Source organism: Trichophyton verrucosum, assembly GCF_000151505.1.
Source record: "Trichophyton verrucosum HKI 0517 chromosome Unknown contig00096_1.f1.exp, whole genome shotgun sequence".
NCBI classification, from domain to species: domain Eukaryota; kingdom Fungi; phylum Ascomycota; class Eurotiomycetes; order Onygenales; family Arthrodermataceae; genus Trichophyton; species Trichophyton verrucosum.
This window is the reverse complement of record NW_003315577.1, coordinates 41,984-59,588: the sequence shown is the minus strand read 5'-3', so window position 1 is coordinate 59,588 and position 17,605 is coordinate 41,984. Positions and strand designations below refer to the sequence as shown.

The 17,605-nt window shown below is 51.5% G+C and overlaps 8 protein-coding genes across 8 annotated transcripts; 3 read left to right on the top strand and 5 right to left on the bottom strand.

Moving 5' to 3' along the window:
• Window positions 1-2,374: 2,374 nt before the first annotated feature.
• Window positions 2,375-3,420, bottom strand: TRV_01067 (uncharacterized protein; the record flags this gene model as incomplete). Its single annotated transcript, XM_003024739.1, has 2 exons — window positions 2,375-2,575; window positions 2,695-3,420. The coding sequence occupies 2 exons, from the start codon at window positions 3,418-3,420 to the stop codon at window positions 2,375-2,377; spliced, it is 927 nt and encodes a 308-aa protein (XP_003024785.1).
• A 434-nt stretch (window positions 3,421-3,854) lies between these two features.
• Window positions 3,855-4,454, top strand: TRV_01066 (uncharacterized protein; the record flags this gene model as incomplete). Its single annotated transcript, XM_003024738.1, has 1 exon — window positions 3,855-4,454. The coding sequence occupies one exon, from the start codon at window positions 3,855-3,857 to the stop codon at window positions 4,452-4,454; it is 600 nt and encodes a 199-aa protein (XP_003024784.1).
• Window positions 4,455-4,582: 128 nt separating this feature from the next.
• TRV_01065 (uncharacterized protein) lies at window positions 4,583-6,262 on the bottom strand (the record flags this gene model as incomplete). The annotated part of the gene is made up of 6 exons (XM_003024737.1): window positions 4,583-4,956; window positions 5,047-5,301; window positions 5,381-5,472; window positions 5,658-5,800; window positions 5,868-5,978; window positions 6,011-6,262. 6 exons carry the CDS (start codon window positions 6,260-6,262, stop codon window positions 4,583-4,585), a joined length of 1,227 nt encoding a protein of 408 aa, XP_003024783.1.
• Window positions 6,263-6,474: 212 nt separating this feature from the next.
• Window positions 6,475-9,494, top strand: TRV_01064 (C6 finger domain protein, putative; the record flags this gene model as incomplete). Its single annotated transcript, XM_003024736.1, has 5 exons — window positions 6,475-7,147; window positions 7,236-7,556; window positions 7,654-7,935; window positions 8,018-9,056; window positions 9,119-9,494. The coding sequence occupies 5 exons, from the start codon at window positions 6,475-6,477 to the stop codon at window positions 9,492-9,494; spliced, it is 2,691 nt and encodes an 896-aa protein (XP_003024782.1).
• A 1,662-nt stretch (window positions 9,495-11,156) lies between these two features.
• Window positions 11,157-11,486, bottom strand: TRV_01063 (uncharacterized protein; the record flags this gene model as incomplete). Its single annotated transcript, XM_003024735.1, has 1 exon — window positions 11,157-11,486. One exon carries the CDS (start codon window positions 11,484-11,486, stop codon window positions 11,157-11,159), a length of 330 nt encoding a protein of 109 aa, XP_003024781.1.
• A 1,010-nt stretch (window positions 11,487-12,496) lies between these two features.
• TRV_01062 (uncharacterized protein) lies at window positions 12,497-13,192 on the top strand (the record flags this gene model as incomplete). The annotated part of the gene is made up of 1 exon (XM_003024734.1): window positions 12,497-13,192. The coding sequence occupies one exon, from the start codon at window positions 12,497-12,499 to the stop codon at window positions 13,190-13,192; it is 696 nt and encodes a 231-aa protein (XP_003024780.1).
• A 195-nt stretch (window positions 13,193-13,387) lies between these two features.
• Window positions 13,388-14,333, bottom strand: TRV_01061 (uncharacterized protein; the record flags this gene model as incomplete). Its single annotated transcript, XM_003024733.1, has 2 exons — window positions 13,388-13,729; window positions 13,788-14,333. 2 exons carry the CDS (start codon window positions 14,331-14,333, stop codon window positions 13,388-13,390), a joined length of 888 nt encoding a protein of 295 aa, XP_003024779.1.
• Window positions 14,334-14,991: 658 nt separating this feature from the next.
• Window positions 14,992-17,412, bottom strand: TRV_01060 (uncharacterized protein; the record flags this gene model as incomplete). The annotated part of the gene is made up of 7 exons (XM_003024732.1): window positions 14,992-15,260; window positions 15,332-15,812; window positions 15,870-16,577; window positions 16,651-16,816; window positions 16,968-17,094; window positions 17,149-17,199; window positions 17,370-17,412. 7 exons carry the CDS (start codon window positions 17,410-17,412, stop codon window positions 14,992-14,994), a joined length of 1,845 nt encoding a protein of 614 aa, XP_003024778.1.
• Window positions 17,413-17,605: the final 193 nt, after the last annotated feature.

Genomic DNA, 17,605 nt, shown 5'->3' with positions numbered 1-17,605 from the left:
CTAAGTTATCGATTGAATATAGTATCCTCATTTCGAAGTGAATTTCCATCTGCCGTTCATAACAAATGCTTAGCAATAGCTAACAAATGTGAGGACAGAATACTTACCAGCCATGAGTAGGCGAGGTATCACAAGCGCGAACCCAGCAGTAAAGTTCCGTATCGCAGCACCGTTGTTGTTGGTTTTGACAAGGGACGCAGCCAAATCTCGGCTTATCGGGAGCAACTGCCGGTCTAGCGTACGTCGTAGCGCAGAGTACGGCAAGTACCATAAAAATCTTCATAGTGGGTAACTATATAGTGCGAATTACACAAACAACAAGGGAGCAGGATAAGTCTATGATCAGAATCTCAGTTCAGTGTCATAATATAATTGATATATGATTGTGTACTGCTCATACCATTCAACGATGGGCAACGGATTGGGCCTGTATAGTGGTATATGTAGTTGTGTCAAGGTCGGAACTCCAGATAACTATGAGCAGAGCAATGAGAATGCTGATGGGGATAGCCCCTTTTATACTTGTCTATTTGCAGACCAACCCAACACCTCGGGTGTTTGATGGTTGGGATAATCGGAGGAAGAATAGGCGTACAACCTACTGCGAATAAACGGTTAATAGCCAGTGGTATGCTTTGCTGGCATATTTTTGGGTAGCAATTGTAGGAATGCATGATCCGAAATGTTGCATTGGAAACAATTGGGTCTAGCAGAGGGCCCGTTAACTGGTTTGTTGAATTGCATCCTAATTAGGTGACGTGCGTTGACGTTTCTAGAATATTGAGGCTCTATCTAGATGGGAGGCAAAGGTTGTACTGCTTTGCTGTCTGAGACATTGCATAAATAGTTATGTTAACGATGGCGAGCTGAAGAGTGGTGGAGAAGGTGTCAATAGCAGACTCTGGATAAACAGCAGCCTAACTACTTGTATGTAGCCGAGACAAGTCACCATAAAATCCCGACAACGTAGCACAGCAGGCAAGCCAATGCCTGGGTGTGACAAAGAAGACAATCGTTCGAAGAGTAACAAACAAGCAGCATCTCACTAAGCGTTGGTCTATCCAATGTTCGGGCGACGAAGCGAATCCAACCTTCGGCAAAAGCCGTGGACTACTCTTGCACTTTAGAAACAGATATTAGGTCTACAGAGGAGGGGAAGTAATATACCAAACCAAACCAAACCCTTGATATTATGTGATCTAAAATCTATTTAACTTCGTCACGCCATATTCCAATAACTGCGACGCCAGCGGAGCGCGCAAAAGTCTGAGGATCAAGGATATGTTAAATTGGGTAATCACAACATTAATGTAAGGGATGTGGAATGGTCTGGTAAGGTAGCGTCTACCTATACCTGCCTATGCCCGTGTCCTATGCGAGTGCCCGTCGGTGCCCGGTCCGTCCGTCCGCTGCCTGGTTAAAGTTCGATACAATAAGATGAGGGGCAATATCGGCAGGGAAGAGCAGCACATAAAAGGCATAAGAGGCATAGAGTAAAACGTGTATCTGCAAAGAAAGCACCAACAAAACAAGACGGGATGGGACGGGATGGGAGGGCACAGCACACGACAGGACACGAGGGGGGGCGCCATGGAACAGCAAGATGCAGCACGAGGCACAAGGACATGGCAAGGGCGATTAGACGTTCGAGTTTTCTCTGGGGAGGGCAGGGTATGGGAGCAGGATGCAGGTTACAGATTGCAAGAGGGATTTCAGTCCGGGCCAGAGACGGGACAGCGTGTGTGCTGGCTAGGGACGGCAAGAATTGGACGGCTTGGCCTCATCATGATCCTCCATTTGGGGTCGATTTGAACTCCATGGAGATCATTCGAGCAAACTGCAGCTCGGCTCAGGTACCTGCGGGCCAGGGCAAAGTGGGGGGGATGGGCCACTTCTGCTGGCAAGGCAGAGAGGCCCAAGTTAAGAACGAAGACAAAATGTCAAAAAGGAAAAAAAAAGAGAGAGAGAGAACAGAGACGGGAAGCAAGGCGAGGGATGAATGATCAAGAGCGGCCGGGGGATCTGCGTGACTCCGTGGCCATTTCTCGAGCAATATGATAGTTCTCTTTTCCTTTTGATTGAAGTTGGGAGGGAGAAGGGGAGGGGAGGATGTTGGGAGAAGAGGGTTAGGGGGCGCGGGAGATGGAAGGGGGAGGCCGGACGTGGAATTTTTTTTCCCTTTCTTCTTCTTTTGATATCGGATGGCACAGATGCAGGACCGGAACATCGAGTGCCATAACAAGGGCTGTGGGACGGTAAGGGGGCTAATCTATTGAGTGGTTGTGGGTTTGTTTTTTTTTGTTTTTTCTTTCCTTGTAGTAAAGAAGGCGTGTGTAGTGCGCATGGTATATAGCAAACGGACGCACGTTTTCCTTTAGTGAGGCGTCCATATGTGTACTCCGTAGTAGATATGGGGTATCCTGTTTCCATGTATCCCTTTTTTGAGTCTCTCTTCTCTCTCCGTTGCTGCCCTTTGCTGTCTCTCTGCCTCAGCCGCTGCCTTTCGGATTCTCCGTTCGGCCCCAGAGAATGATAGTTGGTTGGTTATAAGTTCTAGAGGCTCAGCACAAGCTTTCTGATATCCCCAGAAAAAAAAACGTCAAAGTAGAGTTCCTAGTAGTGTTCCGACTGGGTTATAGTCCGAGCAACGGCCGTCTGGCCGGCGGTAAGACCGCAGTCGACGGGCAGACAGACCCCCGTGATGGCCGCGGCGTGCTCGCTGGCGAGGAAAGCCACAGCATGAGCCACGTCCTCCGGGTCGACGATGCGGTTGAGCGGGTACCACTGCGCGACATCACGGAAGACCTGCGGGTTGGCCTGCTGTCTGGCGGTCCAGGCGGCGGTCCGGACGGTGCCAGGGGCGACTGCGTTGGCTCGAATGCCGAAGCGGCCGTACTCCACGGCGATGGACCTTGTGAGGTGGACGAGGCCGGCCTTTGCGGCACTGTAGGCCGGGTTCCCGTAGACGGCCAGCCCGTTGACGGAGGCGATGTTGACGACGGAGCCGCGCGAGCGTTTGAGGTGAGCCTCGAAGGCGTTGAAGCAGAGGAACGCTGCGTCGAGGTTGAGGGCCGTCTCGCGCTGCCAGGCCTGCGGCGAGGTCTCGTGGAGGCTGTAGGCTGCTGAGCCGCCGGCGTTGTTGACCAGCGTCCGCAGCACCGCAGCAGCGCCGCCGTCCGGGCCTGCGTCCTCCTCTGGGCCGAAGATGCGGCGAGGCAGGCCGGCTACCTGCGAGCTGTCGGTGATGTCGCAGAGACAGCGCTCGAACTTGTCGCTGGCGAGGGCTGCGAGGGCTGCGTCGAGTCTGCTGCCGTCGTGGTCGAGGATCACCACCCGGTCGTGGGAGTCGCTAAGCCTGCGGGCGATGGCCTGGCCGATGTCGCCGGCGCCGCCAGTCACGATTGCAACGGACGCAGGCATCTTCTTTATTATTGTTCTTCTTCTTCTTCTTCTTCTTCTTCAGCAGAGGGCAGGACGAGGCTTAGAGGAGAGACGAGGCAGAGTCGAGTTTTTCGCTCTCGATCTCCATGTTTCGAGTAGATATCAAGGGCGTAACTAGTTATATATATGGCTGACTAAATGAATGAATGAACCCTGCATTACGAGAGACGGCCGTGAAGGCAGACGAGACGGTGATATATATTCACACACTTTAGATACACGGCTATACGAAGCAGCGGGCGGCGGGCGGCAGGTAGATACACCTGGAGTCCTGCGGCCGTGATGCTGAGTCCGGGCATCAGTCGAACTGCCTACCACGGTAAGACGCCACCGAGGAGGAACCCCATATAGACTGGAGACGGGAGACTGGAGTCCCTCGATATATAAGATGTATCGACTGCGAGGGACGGCGGATGGCCGGCACACTGGAGCTATCACTCGAGCGGAGGCCATCGAAATTCTACCCTCCGTCATATATATCCCACGCACACACACAAACAAAAACAGCCCAGCAGCCCGACGGCCCAACAGGCAGACAGGCAGACAGGCAGACGGGCAGACAGTGGGAGAGCCAGACAAGCCCACCATGCCTGCGACGATCTTGCTCTGGTCCTGCAGGGGCAGACGCAGAAGAAGTAAAGGGGAAGAAAAACAACCCGAACCGTCACTGTGGGAAAACGAACCAGGCAACCGAAGAGAAAATCGAGTCGACTGATGTCCATTCCTGGATACTAGTAGACTGGTCAGTGGCGGACAGGGAAGACGGGAAGGAATATAGTAATAATAGTAGAAGAAGAAAAGAAAGCAATAAAGAGATAAAAATAACAAAGACGGGCCATCGTTGGTTAGCTGCTCGGCGTGCTGAGAAGGGGAAGACACTGGCAGATGCCATAAAGATAGACACAAGTATCATACACTTACATGCAGTTACGCTGGTCCTCCTTCCATCCTGCTGCTTGCTTTCCTATGCTTCATCTGCTTCATATGCTACCTCAGACCCATGTCCGCAGTAGTTGTCGTAATATAATACCACTCCACCCCATAGTACCGAGTATACCGAGTATACCATCACATAATCCGCTATTACCAGCCTCTTCATACCCATATTAGAAACTAAGGTCAGGTCACTGGCAGGGAGGAGTCATCGGCAGGTCTCCAGCATCTTCCCCACGACGCCCATGAGCGTCTGGTTCTCCAGTGCAGCCGCCACCCGCTCCTTGTCTGCGAGCTGCTTGTTGACCTCGTCTGCCGTGCTATGCGAGCCCTCCTTGAGCCGGACGTCGACTCTGAACCGCGGGGGCAAGGCCTGCTCCAGTCTGACGCGCACTCCAAGCCCGATAACGGTGGCCAGGCTGCAGTGGGTGATGGTGGGGGTGAGCAGGACGGTGACCTTGCGGAGGGGAGACGACGGCGAGCGAGGCAGTGCCGGCGTGATGCTGATGTCCTGCAGCGAGACGACGGCCAGCTCTGCCAGCGGGATCGGGTGCTCGGGGTCTGATATCGTTGCAATCAGGTCTGTACCGTGTCAATATCCATATACCTTTAGCCTGAACATAGAACTAGACGTAGAGATAGATATAACTAGATGTAGATATAGAGACATACCGAATATCTCCTGCTCGTCGATGGGCTCCTCGAGCTCGTCCTGGCTGCTGCCGTCCTGACTGCTCTCGCCATCCTCGTCCTGGTATCTGGCAAAGGGATCAAAGGTAGACTCGGTCGTGAAGATGCTGTCCACCCTGGCCTGGGACTCTGCGCCCTTCTTCTGCCGGCTGGGCAGGTCAGCCGCGCTCAACAGCGTCGGATTCGAGTTCTGCATCTCGTCTCGTCTCGTCTTGTCTCGTCTTGTCTCGTCTCTTGCTTGATAGTTGTCGCTTGTTCCCTGATATCAATCTCGACCGCTGGCTATCCCTGCAATTCAGAGCAGGACTGGACTAACTCTCCCTCCAGCCTTCGTCCCGCAGATGGCCGGCGCTTCTTTTCTTTTTCTCTAGCCCTCTCTCCTGTCTCTCTGCCTCTCTCTCTCTCTTCCTTTTTTATGTTTCGCCTGGCTTCTGGAACGGCAGAAGGTTTCCCGGCCTGCTGGTCCTGCTCGTCGTTTGGCTGCTGGCGGCGTCGATGATGCACCTCTTGCTGTGCGTACTCCAGATTTGCGTATACTTATTATTAGCAGCAAGACGGGAAGATATCAATAGATCGATCTCCTCTCGACTGACCTCGCTGTCTCTCTCTGCTTCTCTGCTCTGTCTCTCTGCTCTGCTCGAGAGTTATCCTGCTCCAACGCCGGCCCACAGTCGCCTCCTGCTAGTGAGTTAGTGAGCAGACCAGCCAGCCCTTCCTCTCGTTTCTTCTTCCTCAGCTAGTTAGTCGTTCTCCTCTGGAATCTCTCTTGGTCACGAACGAGAAAGCCCCAAGTCGTGCCTCACGCCCTGTCTAGATCCTGTCACTGTCACCCGTCGCTGTCGCTGTCGTTGTGCTGTTGAGGCCGTCGTCTCGCTTCCTCGGCGGCTCTTTTTTTTTGCTTTCGCCTTGTCCGACTACTCTCGACTTAACTACAACAACTACAAACTACAACGACGACAACGACAAAGACGACATCGACAACTGCCAGCCAAAACCAGCCCTCCGCCGGCGACGCCAACGCACACAGACAGAGACAGAGAAACCCGTTCTCGCTGCTCGCCGTCGTGCTGCCGTCTGCTCTGCCCGCCGGACTGCGATTGATTGCGCTGTCTTGCCCGTCGCCGTCGCCGTCGCCGCCCGCTGCTGAGACGCCATGCAGAGCACCATCTTGCCCGCCGGCCAGGGCGGGGAGCGCCATGAGGGCCGCAAGAGTGAGCTATGCCTGATATCCTCGCTGAGATGATGATCTACTGGAGAAAAGACGCTGACTGGTGGTAGATTATGTCTTCGTTGACGAGCACAACCGACACAAGCGACTCAAAGGTAGGGAACCCCCCCCCTACTACTACTACCTACGCCTACGGAGACACACAAGAAGATGCAGGATAGAGAGACTGACACTTTGCAGTGATGAGAGCCTGCAATGGCTGTCGCAAGCGCAAGATCAAGTGCGACTCGGCTACCACCAACATCTGGCCCTGCTCGGCCTGCACCAGACTCAAGCTCGTCTGCATCCCACCCTCCATCGACCAGGACAGCGAGCCGGCCGCCCACGAGCAGATCCTCGACTTCTCCCAACCCGCTCCTCCGGCAGGTTCAGGTGCTCTTCCACCGCCGCCGCCGCCTGCTGCTCTCCCGGCCTCGTCTTCGCAGATACACACCTCCTCGCAGCCGTCCTTCCATGCGCGGGAGTATTACCCGGCAGAGCCAGCACGACGGACCGGAGACCTCCGCGGCTACGAGAGCGATTCTCAGCTGTACCAGGCCCAGCAGCATCAGCAGCAGCAGCCTCACCAGTATCTCACTTCACCTACGGATGACGGGCGGTTCTACCACCATTCGCCCGTAGACGCATCCCACGGACAGCTACAGCAAGCCTTTCACTACCCCCAACATCCGCAGGCACCACCACCACCACCACCACCGGCTCCTACTCAGATACATAGAAACCCGCCACCACCGTTCCCGGTATCAACGCCGCAGCCTATTATCCAGGTTTCTGAGCCGCCTCCACAAACCCCAACAAACTCGGGCGACCTTACAACGGCTTTCAACGAGCTCAAGATTGACGAAACTGGCATTGGTAAGACACTCTCGGCTCTCAAAACGCCCCCTCTGTTTCAGATGCATACTAACACAAACATCTCTCTTAGCACCGTATATAAATCAAGAGTCAAAGGACCATATAAAACCACAGACTGCTCTGGCCGAGTGCGAACAGTCTCTGCCACCGCTGTACAATGGCGCAAATTCGTCCCTGCAGTTCCCGGCAGAGCTCATGCCCTCCGACACTGAGGCGCTCGAGTACTTCAGAGTCTACTTTGATGATCTACATCCTTACCTCCCTGTAATCCCTAGGAACTACTTCTACGAGCAATGGCGGCGGGAGAAGTGGGATATCTCCCCTCTCCTGCTCAGTGCCCTTTTCGCCTGTTCTGCCAGGGCTCTCAACGATACCGCAAAGGCTACCAAGTGGCTTGCCCTTGCTAACAGTACGTACTTTCTCTTCTCTTTTTACTTTCTCTCCCTTATTTTTTTCCTCCCCTCGCATTTACCTTGTGCGTGTTACTTTTGCTAACCGGGTGGTAGAATTCGAACCGGAATTCATGGAAGCGCCCCGGCTCACCACCGTACAGGCTCTGTTGCTTATCATGAAGGCCCGAGAAGCCATGCCACGCCCAGGCTACTACTACCGCTCATGGCAGACGATCAAGACGATCATTTCAATGGCCAAGGATCTCGAGCTGCATCAGCATTACCAATACCACGCAGAGGGCAAGCTGTGTGGCTATGACACTGTGGAGTGTCTCATTCGCACCCGCGTCTGGCAGACCATTCTCGTTGTCGAGATAATGGTCGGAGGGCCTCAAGGTATGTCTAAGATACTGAAAATACATACATACATCCCATGCATACCATGCTTCTCATGCAAATCCTTACTAACCGGTGACAGGACGCTCGGAGTTTGGCGTGGAGACTGACACGGTAGAGATCCGTCCGTCCTGGGATATCCCCAACCTCGATGCATACGAAGTCGAACGATCAAGACAATTCAGCTACTTCGTCCATAATGCTCTCAATATTCGCCGCATAGTGGACGTCTTTCACAAGGTGAAAAAGACCAAGGACTGGGGCGCCAATCCGCAGTTTGCCCGTAACAACCCTCTTTTCGAGGCTTGGTACAACAGCCTGCCACCAGATCTCATGGTCACCTACCTACCAGATGGTTCGCCTCCATGGATTCCTTCGCATTTTCTCGCAAACATGCATTCGCACTTTGAATTGGCCAAGATCATGCTCCATCGCCCCCAATTCGTCGCCGCCAGCTCGTTTCCAGCAGGCGGAGAATGGAGACACCACTTCTCGATATGCTACAGCTCGGCTAAGGCGATCTGTCGGCTGCAGGAAGCCCTACTCTCCTCGTTTGGCGTATCAGGTTTCCTGTGCATGCAACGAGGCATCAACTTCTCCATTTACTGCATTCTAACCAGTGTCATGCTGCATCTTGTAGCCATCACTTCGCCAGATCCGGAATTCAACAAAGATTCCAGGTCTTATTTTACTCGGCACATGAGAGTTCTGGAATCATGCAGCTCTTCCTGGCCCATGACGGAGTTGCAGTCACAACTTGCTGCCCTACGTCTTGCTTTCTCCGCAGACATCAACAAGCCGTTCGAGCTGAAGCCAACTTTCCCCTATGGCAGTCCAGTCGGGCCCCCGTCTCAGTCTCTGCCCGTCAGTGATGCGATGTACCATTCGTCGCCATCATACAGTGAAGCCCAAGAACCTGCTCAGGGCACAGGGAATCTCCCCTTCTCCGACTCATACCCCATCAGTCCACCTGTTTCTACGCAGACGAGCGTGAAGCCCGAGTCACCTGCAACGGGTACATATGGCCTGCTGCAGCCCTACGACACTACCCGCGCTCCACCTCCAATCACATCAATGCCGCTTGTCGATGAGAACAGCTGGAATCCCTCGAGAATCATAACGTGCGTATTAACTACTGCAATTGCTATAATGTGTCACACTAGCTAACTACTCTCCGATATAGACAATGGGACCTCGCCTTTTCAGGGAACATAAACTCTAACTCACCTCCCTCCGCAACATCATCAACTAACAGCACAGTGGTTCCTGACCCCCATTCTCTCTACCCATCTTCCTCTACCATGGCAAGTGCCAATGGCAGCCCAGGCTCCGGCGCAGCCCAGTACTCAGATTACTCCCAGCCCCTCATGCCACTGGTCGATCCTAACCAGCCTACGCAGGTCTCCATGCCTGCACAGCAGTACAACTTGCTGCCCGTTGTCATGGGGGCCAGGGACTGGCAACGTAGTGTGGCCAGCGTTATTGATCCCGAGGGCGCGAAGAGAAGATGGGACGATGTCGACAGCTACGGTGACGAACAGGCTAAACGGAGAAGATGATTACAACTGCCATGGTTACAAATACCTGTCAATTTCTTTCTTGGTTTCTTTCTTTTTCTTTTTCTTTTTCTTTTTTTTTTTTCCCCCTTTCGCTTGTGTGGTCCCACTGGGTTCGGGTTCTGGTTTTCTGGCTGCTGGCGTCTTGTCTCCTGGGATATGATCTTATGCTATTTACCACTTCACGAATCTTTTTTGGGGTATGCTGGATATCTTTTTGGATGGTTTGTATGCTTCCCATCGTTATTGTTACTTCTTATGGCATCTCCTTCATACTTTTTTACTCTACCCTCTGCATTCGCATTCACATCTCACTCGCTCGTTTGGTTATTTCGACGTTCCTTACTACATAATACTTAATTCCACCCCCTTTCCTTTGCTCCTTGCATCTATGCTACGATTTATGCCTTGGGGATATGGGTCTTTGCTTTGCTTTCTTTTTCTCTGCTCTCTGCTAGCCAGAATACTCTCGTTTTCCCCACGGACGGATACCGTTGAAACCATCGCGCGAAAATCCTACTCTACGTTTCTATTTCCATATTCTTCTCTGGGTTGAAAAGGGGTTCTTGGGCTTGGGGCAATGTGCATCATTTTTCCTTGGCTGGTTCATTCCCTGCCTGCATGTCATGTTGTGTGGTTTACTTGATTCCAAATTATTGATACCCTTTCGACCTGGGAACGCAACTGATTGAGATGAGATGGCCACGGCAAATAGAAAACAGGGGTATTTACCGGTTTCTTATTCGTTATGTTCTTAAAAGAAATTACCGCTGGGATGTTCTTTTTTATATCGATACGGAGTAAGTGGGATAATATATGCTTACATATATGGCTTTGCCCGTCAACGGGTTGGATGAAGTTGGTTACGCGAATTGGAAAACAGCCATGTCGGCTGTGCAGCCTGGAAAGGTGTAATTGTAAAAATTGAATCATCAAAACTACAACTATAGACAGGGTGTGGCAAATATACCCCTATATTCAGCTCACTATATGCCACACCTGCAGACGGCGGACCGGACGGACGAACTTCTGGCCGCGACACCTCCATACACACTTGTATGTCGAGATGACATGACAGTATGTCTGCCCAAGCACTCCGTAGTGATGTGCATATCCCGAAACTTCTGCCACGCTTCCTGATTGCATGATGCGCCCCGCTAGCAAAACACATCGCAAGGATACGTGCATGTCGACAAGGAGCAGGTAGAAAAATGCTAAACCCTGCCCACACACATGTTGCTATTTGTATGGGGGTATGCAGAGTACCACGATAACCCAGCATTCTCGAGCTCCATATATGCATCCATTCCGCGTCACCATTCCAGCCAAAATCCCCTCCCCAAGAGCGAATGGTAGGGACATGCCCCTAATATATAACCAATAAGGATAATTCCGCTCCTTCGTGGGCTTTCAAATTATGCAATATCCGGTCTCTGGCATCCTGATCATCCCGCCTTCCGTGCCGCTTATGATCAAAAATAGCACCAAGTCAGTTGGTATCATAACATCGTTTGCTGTCTATCGATATGCTCTTTGTTCCGATGGGCGTGGCAGCGGTCATGCGCCCTTTTTAAAACAGACTATCCATCGTCGAAACTTCCGCCCGGCTTCTAGAACTCCGACAAACGGATAATATAATAATGCATGTCATCATCCATCGACCCTCTACCGTCCCACGCCAATCCTCTCGTCTCGAGTTCGGACTATCCGCGCCTTGTCACCAGGCAATGGTTTCAACTCGTCATTTGGATCAACCCCTGCCCGATTCGAGCTGGACATCGAGTCTCCGTCGCGATCTCGAGCCCCGTCGTTCTCAGCCTTGTTGCCTGATGAACTTGCCTTGTTTGAGCTCTTGTTTTTGAGCTCCTGCTGACGGCGGAGCTGCGCTTCCTCGAAGGCAATTATGTCCTCGGATGTGACTGTAATAGCAGTTGGCTTGCGGCGGAGCATCCTTGCTGCGTTGGAGTAGTTGATATCGTAATATACCGCAAGCATGCAATGTCTGTCTGTCTTCTGGAAGTCTCACGAGCTGTAGGATCTCAGCTCGATGCGGGGAACGTTTGGTAGCGTAACGTCTTGCGATGATGCTGGAAGTCCTGATCGCCTGTTTCTCTAGGAGTTATGCGATGCAACAGTCAACCGGTGGATGTTTTATCGATTCAACGGTATGAAGATATTTTCGTTTGATAGAAAAACATTCGAAGTTGATTCATTCAGTTTTGATAGAAAGAAGAAGAGATAGAGAGACAAAAAAGCCTTCCTTATCGGGCAAACCGTTATGTTTGCATTATTTGCATTGTTTGCATTGTTTGTAAAGATGACTAATGGTATCATAGTATTTTATGTAAGTTACATACAATATAAAATACCATTTCACGTGACTATCATTTTTGGTCGAAACTTTCTTTGCGAACTTCAAAGGTCGAAGAAAAGCAGAGGAAAAGAAGCGACGCTGCGGTCGACTCGAAGATATCAGTCGTCAGCAGGACCTGCAGTGAGTGCCTGACATGGCGGCCCAGATGTTTCGACGCCCTGCGACGGGAGCGTTGCAATTGACCAGAAATTCGCTCGTTACGACCCGAGAATTCACATCGACATGCCTTCGTGCTGAAGAGGATAAACGGCCATCTTGTAAGTTAGAATCGTGTCTCCGTGATGGCACATTTGCTGTATGCTCATAGTCCTTATGTAAAGCTCCAAGAAAGCCTTCGGGTGACTTCTCCAGCCGTCGAGGAGCGGCAGTGCGACGAGTCCAAGACGTCTTTGATCGGACATCGGCTCCCCAAAATACCGCCTCAGGATCGAAAATCCGCTTCACAGCCGACAATGAAAGCTTCAATTCCCGCCCAATGCGACTAAATAGCTCCCCAGGCGGCAATGGCAACAAACCCGGTGGTCCCATGCTTTCAATGAACGCAGACAAACTAAAGGAAAGACTTAGACAACGAGGTGGTATGGGACGCGGTAGGGGAGGGGGCAGTGCAGGTGGCGCACGAATGCCACGCATGGCGCGAACTTCCAAAAAACGGAAGCTAGTCGATCCTCAACAGTTGGAGGAAGCTCGGAGGCTCGAAGAGGAAGCGCAGGCGCAGGGTCAAGAAGATATGCATGAGATCGTGGAGTACGAACAAGATTTCCAAGAGAGGGGGAAACACAAACCGGCTGTCCGCTATAACCCTCAGCCATATACCACCGAAACCCTAAAGGAAACATGGCCGGCTCTGGCAATAGACGCAGCTTCAAATACCAGCACCATCCGTGAGAAACTATCGTGGTTCGGTGAATCGTACGTGGGATGTGAAGAGCTGCCCGAAGACCTGGCAAAGAGAGTCTACCAGGGCAAACGAGTGCTTTTCTCCAGCGAGGCACAGAAGGCCGAGACCATGAAGTTTGTTAAGCAACTAGCTAGCGAACATGCCACTGAGCTTAGCCAGAGGAAGGGACAAACTGTCGAGCCTGCTGACGTGCAGTTCGAGAATGTGAGCAAAGAGGAGAAATCGCATATGATTTCCTCCTTGATCCGGGGAGCATACGACCAACCCTTCAAGCTCGATGCCGATGCCTCTCCAATTCTCAAGAACGTCCTAAGAAACCTGTCGAACAACCACACCTACCACACCGAGCACACTCAACAGTTCATGGGCAGTCTTATGCAGAATCTCCCTCTCAAGAAAGCAAAGGCTAAGGCTAAGTCTGCTTAGCAGGCGCGTCCCGGTGTATAATATTTTTATATAGAGATATTTCATGTACCAATAACTTATTTCATAGTATGAGTTTACTGATTGGCTTTTTCCACAAATAGCTTGCAATTCTAATGTACAATACTGCTGGAAAGTAATGTGCCTCCGAAAATGATATCAATCCCCAACATGACCTTGAATACCATAGCCTTCCAATTATGCCTCCAATGCCTTTTTGGCTGCCTCAAAAACATCCTTTACTTCCTTCTGACCTTTCTCGGCAATCTTCTCCATCTGATCTATGGCCTTGCGCACATCATCTGGTCGAAGCTTCTTAAGCTCCTTGCCCTTCAGTTTCTTATTCAGTGCCGCACGCCCATTACGGACAATGTTAGATGCCTTTTCCATAGCTACTTTAGCATCTTTAACCGTCTGCTCTCGAGACTCCTTTGTTGGGGGAGGAATCGGGACGTTCAATTGAAGCGGGTTGTGAGGGTCTGGTTGAGGATTCAGTGATAGATCGGACGAGGTAATCGCAGACATGACGGGTTTGACGTCCTAGAGCCTGATATTAGCAGTGTATATCATTAAAACGAAGTCCAAAGGGTATACACACATGTTCCTCTCCAACCAGTATCGACACCGACCTGCCTCCTTTAGGAATAACAGACGCAACCTCCCCCAATTTGACGGTCTCCTTGCTGCTCGAGCTGGCGCCCTTTTTCCCCTTCCCAACATCAGCGCCGCCCGGCTTGTGCAATGACACTCGTAGGTTCTCAATGGCTTCAGGTGTAACTCTCCCACCGCCGCGTAGTTTGGCAAGATCCTCCTTTAGCCGTGTAACGGCATCTTTGATGCTGTCATTGAGGGAAGAGAAATCAAATGGGTCTTCTGCGCCAGCACCACCGGCGGCAGCAGCCTTGTCGTTTTCCTTTGGGCTTTCTTTCGAGCCTTTCTTCTTTAGTAGAGCGGAACTCTGGGAGAAGTTTCGGCTGGACGGGTAAGATATGGTTGACTGGAGGGTGTATCTGCTTATGTTGTGTATGCGGTTGTTGGTCGTGTGAGTGTATATACAGCGGCGAGGAGAGACGGCAGGGAGTCGTTTATTTCGTAGCACGCTGCGTAAAGCAGTGCATTGTGCTAATTGGGCTGTACTCGACATGGTGAGATATGAGTTGCTGTGCTGTGTCGGTCTTCCTGTTGTAAATTGATGATGTTTTGAACAATTTGATATCGCAGCTGGAAGTTGCAAGGTTTTGGCTTGGAGATCCGACTCCGCCAATCTTTCTTTTAAAGCCACTGTGACTACCTGGAAATTTGAACACGAGAATCTACATAGATTATTACGTTGTCAGACAAATAATGATTACAGAGCTGTCACTAGAATTGGGGACTTTTTGTAGCATATATCCATTGTACTACCTATCGAAGCCTCAGAAAGTGTAGCATCCGGACGGACATAACAGACATAAACACATAGGGAATAAGATAAAAAGGAAAAAAAGGCGTAACAAGGAAAAAGAGGAACAGAGTAAAGATCATCCCGTTTTTATTTAGCCCACAAAATTCAAAAGACAATTCTGAAAAAGAGGAAGAAGAAAGGTAGCGAAGAAACACAACACGGTTCATTTTCAAGGTCATGTTCAAATTCCGTCTTTTTTCCTTTCTTCTTTTCTTTCATCCCATCATGCGCACACCGCGGCTTTCGCCGTCGTTGAAATGATAAACAAAACACACGTCATTAGGCTATGTCTTGCAGAGCAAATCAAATCTTCGTCTTTTTAGTTGGTTTTGAGGGATTGGTTGGTAGTGTCAGGCATTTATCGGGTGGACATGGCCTTTGTGATGAGTCTCTTCAAAGCAAGCTCCTTCTTCTTGAGATCCTCGGGGGAGGAGTCCTCGACCTCGAGCTGGGCCATGGCGTCGCTGAGAGCAGACTCGATCTTGTCCTTGTTGCCACGCTTGATCTTGAGGGACATGCTTGGGTCAGTGATGATCTCCTCAACACGGGAGATGTAGGACTCGAGCTGCTGGCGGGCCTCGAAGCGCTGGCTGAAGGCCTCATCGCTGGACTTGAACTTGGCGGCATCTACACATACATTTATTAGTAAATTGCGACAGCCGATACCACAGGGTTGAAGGGGCATAAGCATAACGTACCGCTGATCATAGCCTCGATCTCGGCGCTGGAGAGCTTGCCAACAGCGTTGGAGATGGTGATGTTGGAGCTGCGGCCGGAAGACTTCTCGGTGGCAGTGACCTTCAAGATACCGTTGACGTCGACCTCGAAGACGACTTCAAGGGCGGCATCACCAGCCTTCATTGGTGGGATGGGAGAGAGAGTGAACTCTCCAAGGGAGGTGTTGTCCTCGCAGTTAGTACGCTCACCCTGGTAGACGGGGAACTGGACGGTCTGCTGGTTGTCGACAACAGTGGTGAAGGTACGCTTCTTGATGGTTGGGACAGTCTGGCCACGGGGGACGACGGGAGCGAAGATGTTACCCTCCATGGCAACACCGAGAGAGAGAGGGACGACGTCCAAAAGGAGGAGGTCGCTGGTGTCAGCAGAGGTGGCCTTTCCAGAGAGGATACCGGCCTGGACGGCGGCACCGTAGGCAACGGCCTCGTCGGGGTTGATACCCTAAAATATTTGTTAATAGTGAACTGGAGTAGTAGAGAAAAAGGAGTATAGGCTTACCTTCTCGAGCTTCTTGCCATCGAAAGCATCGCTCAAGAGCTTCTGGACACGGGGAATACGGGTGGAACCACCAACAAGGACGATCTCGTCGACCTTGCTCTTGTCAATGCCAGCGTCCTTAAGGACCTGCTGGACGGGCTCGAGGGTGGCAGCGAAGATCTTGGCGTTCAAGTCCTCGAAACGAGCACGGGTGATCTGGGCATTGAAGTCCTCGCCGTCGAAGAGAGAGTCAATCTCGACAGTAGTCTGAGTAGCGCTGGAAAGAGTACGCTTAGCACGCTCGCAAGCAGTGCGGAGCCTTCGGAGGGCCCTGGAGTCACCAGAGAGATCCTTCTTGGTCTTGCGGGTGAACTCCTTCTTGAAGTGGTCGAGGAGGTTGGTGTCGAAGTCCTGACCACCAAGATGGGTGTCACCGGCGGTGGCCTTGACGGTGAAGACACCACCCTGGATGTTGAGGAGGGAGACATCGAAAGTACCACCACCGAGATCGTAGATGAGGACATTGCGCTCCTTCTCGGACTTTCCAGAGCCGAGACCGTAGGCAATGGCGGCAGCAGTGGGCTCGTTGATGATACGGAGAACGTTGAGACCGGCAATGGCACCAGCATCCTTGGTGGCCTGTCTCTGGTTGTCGTTGAAGTAGGCTGGGACAGTGATGACAGCCTTGGAGACGCTCTTTCCGAGCTTAGTCTCGGCAACCTCTTTCATCTATAGATATCAATTAGTTATACTGCGTAGAATGGACGCCCCCCCTTTCAATTGCAGAGAGATAGATACATACCTTCATGAGGACCATGGAGGAGATCTCCTGGGGAGAGAAGACCTTGGTCTCGTTAAGGTACTGGACCTGGACGACTGGGTTGCCGCCCTGGTCAATGACCTTGAATGGCCAGGACTCGACATCCTTCTTGACAACGGGATCCTCGAATCGTCGTCCGATAAGACGCCTAATTGCCACAGAAGTTAGCATCCCCACCCCTCAACATCACCCACTCTCAAAACACAAAGAGAGCACTTTGCCAGAGAAGATCCTGTCTCCGGCCTTGCAATTGAGATCTCTCCCGTTTTGACTCTGGGGACTTGCTGCATGCCACTCACTTGATATCGAAGATGGTGTTCTCAGGGTTCATGGCGGCCTGGTTCTTAGCGGCCTCACCGATCAAACGCTCCTCATCGGTGAAGGAGACGAAGGAGGGAGTAGTAAAGCTACCCTGCTCGTTGGCGACTATTTCACACGTTAACAATCATCCTCTGCGCAAAGCGAAGCTGTCCCACATACTGATCTCAACATTGGCGCCCTCATAGTTGGCAACGCAAGAGTAGGTTGTGCCTATTGAAATTTTCAAAATTAGCCAATTATCCCCGAACAAACTACGCAGAGCAGCCCGTCCGCAGAGAATCACTCGTCTGCTCGTCTCCTGTCCGTCTGCGGGCTCGGGCGTGGTGGTCTGCTGCACTGCTTGCTCGCCTCGCTTGCGGTGCTCAGGACATCCCACTTACCAAGATCGATGCCGATAGCACCGTCGTAAGTTTCAGTAGACATGCTGGGCCACGAAAAAGAAAAGCGAAATCTCCTTCGTCTAGTTCTTTCGATTCCTTCAGTGGTCTTTTCCTTTCTCGCTGCTCAACGACTTAGAAGAAAAGTCGGACGTTGTAGTCTTTTCGTGGTGGGCGTTTGGAGTAGAAAAAAGAGTCGGCGGTGAAATTTTTTTTTTTTTATATGGAGAAAAAAAAAG